At 58.0% G+C, this 10,491-nt stretch overlaps 1 protein-coding gene across 1 annotated transcript; it reads right to left on the bottom strand.

Annotated features, from left to right (window-relative positions):
- Positions 1-6,620: 6,620 nt before the first annotated feature.
- Positions 6,621-10,272, bottom strand: TMEM151A (transmembrane protein 151A; the record flags this gene model as incomplete). The annotated part of the gene is made up of 2 exons (XM_082660283.1): positions 10,180-10,272; positions 6,621-7,952 (listed from the first exon to the last, which is right to left on the bottom strand). Exons 1-2 carry the CDS (start codon positions 10,255-10,257, stop codon positions 6,621-6,623), a joined length of 1,410 nt encoding a protein of 469 aa, XP_082516409.1. The 5' UTR covers positions 10,258-10,272.
- Positions 10,273-10,491: the final 219 nt, after the last annotated feature.

Raw genomic sequence — 10,491 nt, 5'->3', positions numbered from 1 at the left:
GAGACTGAGTGATGCAAATCTCCTTTGGCAGGTCTGGGCCACAGGATAAGGTGAAGCGGGCCACCAGCCAATCCTCAGGACCTTGTAGCCCCAGTAACCCCAGAGGTGTTGGTAGAAGCTGTGGAATCATTCACTTAACACATGTTCACTGGACATTGACTGTATGCCAGGCGCTGTGCTGGCTGCTGGTGAGTGTGTGTGCACATGCGCAATATGGACCTATTTATCTATTTATTTATTAATTATTTTATTTATTTTAGCTGCATTGGGTGTTCGTTGCTGCGTGCGGGCTTTCTCTAGCTGCGGCGAGCGGGGGCTACTCTTCGTTGTGGTGTGCAGGCTGCTCATCGCGGTGGCTTCTCTTGTTGCGGAGCACGGGCCCTAGGCACGCGGGCTTCAGTAGTTGTGGCATGTGGACTCAGTAGTTGTGGCTCGCAGACTTAGTTGCTCCGAGGCATGGGGGATCTTCCCCGACCAGGGCTCAAACCCGTGTCCCCTGCATTGGCAGGCGGATTCTTAACCACTGCACCACCAGGGAAGCCCTGGAGTACCTATGTATAATTAATAACAGTAATAGTACAAATGATGATGATAGCTAAATTTATTGAGCACTTGCTATGCTGTAAACCCCGTTTTTAGCATGGTGGCATATTATCTTTTTTTTTTTTTAGTACTGTTGTGATTTTATTCTTATTTATTTTTTATAGTTGATTTACAATCTTGTGATGGTGGCATATTATCTTATTTAATCCTTATGACAACCCGTGGAAGTCAGAAGATTCTATTATTATCTCCCATTTTGCAGCTGAGAGAGAGGATAAGTAACTTGCCCAGGGCCACTCAGGTGGTAGTGGCAGAATTGGAACTCCGTCAGACTGAAAGGTCTGCACCTGTTACCATTTGCCTCCCATAGCTTAGTTCTAAGAGAAGAAACAAATAATAACCTCATGCATACATAAATAAAAATAATTGCCACTTATGGTGAGTGGCAGAAAAGAAATGCAAAGGGAGCTGAGGTAGAACAGTGGATGGCTTCAGACAGAGCAGTCAGGGCGTCTCGGGAAGAGCTGGGGATGCGGAAGGCTCCTGGAGCTAGCACAGCATGTGCCGAGACCTCGAGGCGGGAAGGAGCCTGGTTTGTTGTAGGATCAGGCATGAGGCCACAGTGGCTGGAGCTCCAAAAGGAGAGGGGAGCTTGGGGTTGTCCGCCAGACCTCACAGGGGTCTGAGGGCCAGGGCAGGAGTCTGGATTTTCCTTGAGGCACTGATACATATATATATATATATATATATATATATATACACATATATATATATACATATACATATATATATATATATATTTTTTTTTTTTTCCACACCACGAGGCATGCGGGATCTTCCTTCCCTGACCAGGGATGGAATCCGTGCCCCCTGCAGTGGAAGCACGGAGTCTTAGCTGCTGGACCGCCAGGGAAGTCCTGAGGCACTGGTATATTTTGAGTGAGGTGAAGATGTGATTTGGTTTATATTTTAAGGTGATTCTGCATGGGCTGGAGGGGATGCGAGGAAGGGGAGGCTTGTTGGAGTCCAAGGTTGTCACTGGAAGAGGACCCCCTAGGGGGACCTGGAGCAAGGTGGTGGCTTGGAGAGGACTGGGGGTGTTTAGAGAGATGTGTTGTAGGCAGAATCCTGGGTGTAGATGTCATGTCAGGGGTGAGGGAGGTGTTCATGGATCAAATGTTACAACTTCCAGATCTTCGAGATAGTCCAATTGGAGCGGGGAGAAGTGGGGCAGGGGGTGTGGGTGAAATAAGACTGGTCCTGGTGGGCGATGGCTGCGGCGCTGGGCGCTGGAGACGAAGGGCCTTGTTGCACCAATCTCTCTACTTTTGTGGTCTTTGAAATTTTACGTAATACAAAGTTTTTAAAAAAACTATGAAGAAGAAGATTGCTATACAAGCGCCTGGCTTAAGCAACAGTGGTGACACTATTTCCTGAGATGGAAAAGATCGAGAGAAGCAGGGTTGGGGGTGTGGAGATCGGGCACCTTGTTTCAGCTGTGCTGTGTGGAGCTGAGTCAGGCCTCGATCAGAGAGCAGAGGCAGAGGTCTCTGGGATCTGGGGACAAAGCTCTGCCCCCTTCCTCAGCCATTATTCTCCTTTGAGAATGGTTTAGAATGGGGTATCCTGGTTCACTGTTGGCTCAAATAGAGACCCAACATGAACAAGAGACAGCAGACCACCAGATGGGAGCTGTCCAGCAGACACTGGGGTTTCCAGTTTCACCAGGCTTTGCAGGCCCAGTGACCCTTCATTAAGAGGTGGAAATGGGTTCAGAGCCTGTATCAGCTATCCATTGCATGTAACAAACCACTCCAAAACTTAGTGGCTTGAAACGACAAGGATTTCTTATTTCTCACCATTCTGTAGGTCAGCAATTTGGGCTGGGATCAGCTCGGTGGTTCGTCTGCTAGTCTGTTACTCTTACCTGGGGGTCACTCCTGTGGCTACAGTCATGTGTGGCTCCATCTGGGCTGGCATGTCCAGGCTCTTGGCTGGGGCATGTGACCTCTCATCTGTCAGGAGACTAGGCTGGGCATCTTCACAGCCTGGTGGTCTCGGGGCTCCAAGAGAGCACAGGTGGAAGCTGCAAGTCCTCTCGAGGCCTAGCCTCCAAAGCTGTGCAGCCTCACTTCTGCCACATTCTACTGGACAGAGCAAGTCATAAGGCCAGCCCAGATTTAGAGAGCAAGGAAATAGATTCCACCTCTTGAGGGGATGAGCTACAGAGAGTTTGTGGCCATATTTAATCTACTGTAGGCTAGAGGGCCCAAATAAATGACCTAAGCATGTCATTCTGCCCCTAGTAGGCCCACATCTGATATACCACCACCTTCTCCCTCAAACAAACATTATTAAATGGTTGGTGTTCAGGAATTCCCTGGCGGTCTACCGCCGAGGCCTGGGTTCAGCCCCTGGTCAATCCCACAAGCTACACGGTGCAGCCAAAAAAAACCCCCAAAAACAAACAAAACACAAAAAAACGGTTGGTGCTAATTTTTCAGACCAGCCTATAGATGTTGGTTTGTTAGGAATGGCATTTGGCTCATTGGCCAATTGCATTTTTGAAGATGGCCACTAATAGATCTGCCATCCCACGTGCTAATCTTACAATGCGATGTTGGCAAGCCTCCAGTGAGAGGCGGGGTCTTATGTTCCCTCACCTTGAAACTGGGTGGACCTTTGTAATGGCTTTAACCAATAGAAAGGGGCAGAAGTGATGCATGTGACTTCTGAGGCTAGATTGCAAAGGGCAATACAGCCTCCACTCTCTTGGTACACTTGTCCTTGGAACCTAGACACCAAGTTAAAAGGAAGCCCAAGCCACATGGAGAGGCCCTCTTTTGGTGTTCCAGCCAATAGCCCTAGGTAGGCCCTCAGCCATCAGCCAGCGTCAACTGCCGGCCACATGAATGAACAAGCCTCATGGATGATTCCCGGCTTTTGATTCTTCCAGCAGAGGCCCTAGACATCATGGAACAGAGATAAGCCACTCCCACTGTGCCATGTCTGAATTCTTGACCCACAGAAACCAGGAGAGATAATAATGATTATTGACGTTGTAAGCCGCTAAGTTTGGGGGTAATTTGTGATGCAGCAGTAAATAGGTAATAATATGGGCTGCTGGTAATAGAGACAAGAAAAACCAGTGGCTTAAACAAACTAATGGTTTATTTCTCTTTTTCACTGAGAGGGTTTGAAAGCAGGCAACCCAGGGATGATGTGGACACACCTATGGTGTCATCAGAAGCCTAGGGTCTTTTTTTTTTTTTTGGCCACGCCGCATGGCATGCAGGATCCTAGTTCCCTGGCCAGGGATCGAATCTGTGCTCCCCGGTAGTGGAAACTCAGAGTCCTAACCACTGGACCATCAGGGAATTCCCAGCCCCAGGTCTTTTATCTTGCTTCTCTGCTATCCTCAGCACATGGCTACAATTCTCAAGGTCATCTCCAGGTCCCAAGTAGCTACTGGAGTTCCAACTATCACATCTGTGCTCCAGGCGGAATGCAGGATGAAGCAGAGAGGACAGAACTAGCCTTCACCAATATTGTTTCTATTTCAAGGAGCATTTTTAGAAATCCCTTCCAAGACCTTCTCCTTATATCTCATACCCTAAAATTAGGTCACACAGCCACACCATATGTGCAAGGGAGGCTGGAAATATTGCCTTTTAGCTGGGCTCATCGCCATCTAAAGTAAAACTGGAGTTCTGGTATTGAGGAGGGGAGAATGGATAGTGGTTGGTGGGCCATTAGTGGCTGAGGTGTTAGAGCAGGATGGCGGAAGAGGGAAGTCTTCCCCATGGGGACGAGCCGGAGCCACACGTTGCCCCCCTGCCTGCTGCAGCCTCCTTGAATGTTTGGGCACCACGGACTTTTCCACCTAAGTTGCTTCTGAACAAAGGTTTGACTTCACCCACTGTGAGGCAGTGGGCTGATGCACAGGGAAAGCTCTGGTCTCTAACTCCACCCTCCCCATGTGGCCAGCAGGCAGCTGGAATTCTGCTAAAAATCCTAATATGCAGTCCTGAGCTTGTCACTTCCCTGCTCAACCACCTTCCAGGGCTCCAGTTTGCCCCAGTTTAAGGGCAATGCCCCAGTTAAGGGATTGGTGTTGAAGGCCTCAGCCACCTCTTCCACAGCTCTGCTTCCACCCTTGCTTCATGCCCTGCACCCAAGCCTTTGTGCAGGCAGCTCCCACTGCCCAGAGCACCCTTCGCCTTGTCTCTGCCTGGGGGAATCCCATCCATTCTCTGCACTCTTCTAGGGCCACCACTGGCCATTATGGTGCCTTTGCATGGATTAGAAAAGGGTGCCCTTCATCCAAGCGGATGCAGCTTCGTGCCAGGGCTTGAGGAGTGGCCCACAGGTGGGATTCCACACTTGCCTCTTGCACAGTGAACACCCTGCACAGCTGTACAGGAAGATGTCACTTCCAAGGGCCGCTCGAGCTCCACCACTGAGGGAGGCCCTTCCTTTGCCCTCTTCCGTCTTCAGACCCCATGCCCTGATTTGGGGCTGGCTGTTTCCAGCTTTGCGTCCTCTGACCTGCTCAGTGCCCATTCCCCCAGATCCATGACACCAGCAGCCATCGGGGGAACTGAATTTGCGCCACAGGCCGTACCTCTTCCTTCCCACTTTGGGGACCAGCCACACTCCCTTAGTCCTCAGCACACCCAGCAGCAGAATGGAAACCGCTGCTGGGCTGGAAGAGGGGCCATTTGGACAGTCTCTTAGAAGCGACCCAGACACCGGTCGGGGGGAGTCAGCTGCTCAGAGCAACCTCAATCTGAGTCTCAGAGACCCCAGGCCAGGCAGGGAGCTCACCCTCTCCTGGGGGTGCTGCAGCCCCACCCTGCATCCCCTCCCAGACCCAACATGGCCCATTGTGTTTGTTGTAGTGGCCTTGAACCCACCACCCAGGAATGCACGTGAGAAGACCTTCCATTTCATACCTTTTATTTTATCTGCATTTTCTCTGCCTCCTCCCTCCCCCACCGGCCCATGAGAGTGGGTGGAAGCCCCAGTTGGAAGGGAAGGGACTACTCTCTCCTCCCTGGGGGAGGGCTGGTGTCCCCTGGGCCAAGCCCCAGGGACGGGGGAAGCAGGGGCCTCCATGGCAGAGCAAGGGCATCGTCCAAGAGGCTGTGGCCGGGGCCAAGGCCCCTCGGATGCCCGATAGCCCTGAGCCCCGTGGGTCATCAGGAAGGTAAAGAGCAGAGAAGTCAGGGGGCGATGAGAGGACACAGCCTGGAAGGCGTGTGCGCGGCTGACAGAGGCGGACATGGACTTCTGGGGCCAGGAGCAGAGACCAGGGAATATGGAATTGAGATGGGGCCCTGGGAAACAACCCCGGGTTACAGGGGTGACTGGATGTGCAGGGGAGGGTGGACCAGGGAAGACAGAGGGGTGGGGTGGGACAGGGCTGTGCTCCAAGAACCAGGCTCCTGGTAGAGGGGCCGCACCACAGGGTCTGATCAGGGACTGGCCCTGAGCAGAGGCCAGAGGGCAGGCAGGGACGGGCCTGTCAGGGAAGGAGGATGGGGACTTTGGGAGGGTAGTGGGGCCGAGGCCGTGGTGCTGCCGTAGCCGGCTCTTCAGGTTCATGGATGCCAGCCCAGCTGGGCGGCCCCAAACCACCGATTTGTGCTTCTGGGTTGCTCGAGGGCCCCCGACGTGGCTTCAGCCATGCAGGGAAGAGTCCATAGGCAGCCCTCTACTGCAGGCAACAGCTGTCCCTGGGACTCCTCCCCCAGCCCAGGCTTTCCGGAAACTTCCTTCCCTGCGCAGCCTGAGAGGCCCCCAGGCTAGATCGTCCGCCATCGCAGGGGGTGGGACGTGGTGGTGGTTGGAGGGGAGCCATGCTGAGATGGTACGTAGACCCAACCGCGGTGGTGTCCCTCCGCCCCCAAAATGACCGTGGGTCCCTGCATGTTAGCCTGTCTAAGGGCTCCAACCCCACCCCATCCCTCGTGTGCTGGTCTGTCTTCCCTCCTGTTCTGGATAACAATTACTCAGGCATGGAAGCCCCGTGGTGGGATGGTGGGGGGAGGGCCAGTGTGGGGGCCGCGTGGGTCTCAGAGCGCACCCTGCCCGTCCCCCTGGCAGCCGCTGTCACCGTGGACGATGAGCACGGGGAAGTAAAGGGCGTCCTCGTAGCACGGTGGGCTTTCCAGGGGCTCCGTGTCCTCTCCACGGCGCCCCAGCGGCCCCCCGCTTAGGCTTCGGAAGACCCCCGGCGTGGCGCGGCCCCCGGCTCCCAGCGAGAGGCGGCTGCGACTAAAAGGCAGGCGGGGCCCGCTGGGCCGGGCGGGGGGCAGCGAGTTGCTGCTGACAGAGCGGCGGCAGCGCTGGCAGCCACGGAGGTAGGCGCCCGAGCTGGCGTCCATGACCACGGCCTCTGAGTAGCTGGGCACCAGCTGCCGGTTGGAGCAGATGTGCCACTCGAGCTCGGTGAAGTCCACCGTGGCCACACGGGAGAGCGGGGGCCCGCTGGGCCCGGCCCCGGGTGCGGGCGAGCTGGCGCCGAAGAGCTTCTCCACCTGGTAGTGCACGTGGGCCGTGCCGTAGGCCGCCACAACGCGCAGCGGCCAGGACAGCGTGGCCGCCGACACCAGCCAGAAGACCCAGGCGCGCGCGTACCACGGCGGGCTGCGAGGGTCGGCGAAGACCATGAGGGACTCGCGGAAGTCCACGTCCTTCAGGTGCATGCCCTCCCGGGCCTCCAGGTAGTCATCCAGGCCCTCGTTGGCGCTGAAGAAGCGGGCCCGCTGCGTGAGGTACGAGGCCTCGGCCTCGGCGCTGCCGAAGCTGAAGCACTTGGTGAAGCGCAGCCGTGTGGCCGCGTGGTCGGCCAGGCCCACGAGCTCCTTGGAGACGTCGCGGACGCCGTGGGCCGAGTAGTCGAACTCGCCCCGAGCCGAGCGGCTGTCGGCCCTCTCGTGGTAGACCTGCGTGGTGGTGTAGGCGTCACCGTTGCGGTAGCGGGTGATCTGGCGGGTGCGCCGCACGTAGTGGTAGCTGGTGGCCTTCCACCAGACGCAGGGCGGCGCCTGCTGCAGCCGGCGGATCAGGGCGAGCACCGTGTTGGCGTCGGTGCGCGGCGCCTGGCAGGAGCGCACGTGACAGTGCCAGCACTCGGCCAGGTAGAGGAGGTAGAGGAGGGAGACAAAGGCCAGTGGGATGTACAGGTAGCCATCCGAGCAGGGGCTGGCTGGGTAGGTGGGCGGCGGGCCCCCAGCCCCCTGGGCCAGGGCCGCCTCGGGCCCCAGGATCAGCCGTGGCACCGTGGCCAGGCGACACCAGGCTACCACGGCGCCGCAGGCATGGATGAGCAGCGTGAGAAGCAGGCACTTCCAGTGCGACTCGCGGCACAGGGAGCTCCCCAGGGACTGTTTCAGGGGCCGCTGCTGCAGAGTGGGCAGAGAGAGGAGAGGCGTGGGTCAGCACGCGGCCATCAGCTGTGCCTGCTGCTCTGCGGAAGCCACTGAACGAGGTGGTGCTGTGCCCCCACTTTACAGAGGAGGAAACTGAGGCTCTGAGGGACGGGGCAACTTGCTCCAGGCCTCACCCTTCTAGCCAACTGACAGTCGAGCTGCAGGACTCAAACCCAGGCCTGTCTGCCCCAAGCCTATCCTCCACCGTGCCCTGTCATCTCTCGGTCAGGGGCATGTAGGACAAAATAGACCCATCTCTGCCAAAAGAGGAGAGGACCCCCCTCTCCCCCATGACTGGCCACTGAGAAAACTGAGCTCTGGTCCTGACTTTGCTCCCGATTTGCTGTGTGATTGTGGCCATATCCCTGCCCTCTCTGGGCACTGATTCCTGGACCTGGTGGTGTGGGAAGCCAGGGTGGCAGGGGTCCTAGGGGTGAAGAGCATGGGCTTAGGAGCCCAGGATTGGGTGCTGGCTCCACCACTCACTGTATGACTTGGGCAGTTCCCTCATCCTCTCTGGACCTCAACTTCCTCCTCTGTAAACTGGGGTTGTTGTGAGGATTCATCGAGATCATAATGTGTGAAGATCTTGGCACAGGGTCTGGCCATGGGAATAAATATTATTACCGTTACCCTGCAACTCCCTCTGGTCCCTTGGTCTCGCTAGGGACAGCAGGAGACTTGGGCGAGGCTTTCAAGTAAACGAGAAAGAGGAAGAGAGGGAGAGGTGTGAGTCTGGGTGGTGGCGTGGGGAGCAGATGGAGTGCCGTCCTCCACTCCCCGTCTGTGCTGGGGGTGGAGCGGCACACAGCTGCTGGGCAGCAGGGACCACTCCCTGGCCCGGGCTGCCAGCCTGGCTCCCGCCTCATCCCCAGGTGCCTAAGGAGAGAGAAGGGGTGAAAAGGGGGAGAAGGAAGACGTGGTCTGGAGGAAGCAGCAGGGGTGGGGGTTAAGGGGCCACCTTTTACCCCACAGTCCCACCCCCACCAGGCTGTGAGAAACCCAGGAGGAGAGGAACTGTCCCCACCCCAGCCCAGAGCAGCCGCCCGCCACAGAGGCATACCACTACCCTGACCTGCGGGGCCAGAGGGATGCACCTGCCCTCATCCGCGACCCCCACCCCACCCCACCCTACCCTAAGTTCACGGAAGAACCTCCCACCGGGAATGTGACCACTGCCTGTATATCCAGCACGCAGCAGACCCTCACCAGAGCCCAGGGCGCAACCCCCCTCCCCCACTGTAACTTGGCGCACAGGTGCACACGCATCCCCTCCCCCAACCCACCCACCACAGGACACAGATGCACATAAATGTTACACATTCACTGAAGCGCAGGGACACGGCAGCCCCTTACCTACCACGGTGCACATGCCCCCACCCCTACTGCGACCTGACACCCACACCCTACAGACTACCGGGAGAGACCCACACACCGCAGGACGATACACTCACATGCACTCACACGTGAGCATTTCACCCAAGCCACCAGACCTTCACCTGCCTATAGGGCACGTATATTCCATTCGAGGTGTGCGGAGCACGCACTGACATTCACACACCCACAAGCAACCTCTGTCCACCGAAACACACACAGAGATCTACTCACCACCCACCACCCCCAACACCCCACACTGGGCCCTACAGCCCTGCAGACCCTCTTCGTGGCTAGGACTGAGGAGGGGCCATTCTGAGGGTCCCAACCAGCATGATGGGCCCTGGGGCCTCACCTCAGGGAGAGGGAGAAGGGGTACCAAAGGCCACCTCCCTCCCTCTTTCCCCTCCTCCCTCCGCTCCCCGCCCCCCGAGTCCCCGCTACCGCTGCTGCATTGCAGGCGCCGCCCCGGCACCTCGTGAGTGCCTGGGGGCCTGACCCCGGGGCTCTGGGGGTGAGAGGCAGCGCTGCAGAATGGGGCCGCGCAGGGGCCAGGTGCTGACGTCACAGGAAGGCGAGGCGGGATGAGGGGGCGTCGGGGGCGGGAGTTGCCCCCATATCCCTTCCCAGCCAACCCCACCCCTACCCCCACGTGGGCCCCTAGGTCCCAGGACCTCTTGCAGGACGCAGGCTACCCCAGTGACGTCATTGGCCACAGGGTCTCCGGACTTCCCTCCTCAGCCCCTGCCTCGGGGGTCGCCCCTTCCCTTGTCCCCCTCTTCCCGCTCCAGCCCCGGCTCCGGCCCCCACCACACAGAGCCGGTACCTCCTCCCGCAGCGGCTCGCCGTCCGGGATGAGCGCGGGCACCTCCCCGCCGTCGCCGCCACCGCCGCCCTCGGGCATGGTGTCCTGGCTGCTTGGGCGGCCCCCGCCTGGGCCCGGGGCATGATAGGGGGGAGCGCGGAGGGCTGCGGCGCGGCCCCGGAGGGCGTCCGCTCGGCTCAGCGGCCGCGGAGGGAGTGCGCGGAGCTAGAGCCTTAGCGCGGCGGAGGCGTTGGCAGCCGCGGTGGCGTTGGCAGCCGCGGTGCCCGGCGCCCCGCCCTCCGCTGACCCCGCCCCCGCGGCACCCTCTGCGCC

Source organism: Grampus griseus (genome assembly GCF_964374135.1).
Source record: "Grampus griseus genome assembly, chromosome: 8".
Lineage (NCBI taxonomy): Eukaryota > Metazoa > Chordata > Mammalia > Artiodactyla > Delphinidae > Grampus > Grampus griseus.
Note: the sequence above shows the minus strand (reverse complement) of the source record. Positions and strands in the feature narration are given on the sequence as shown.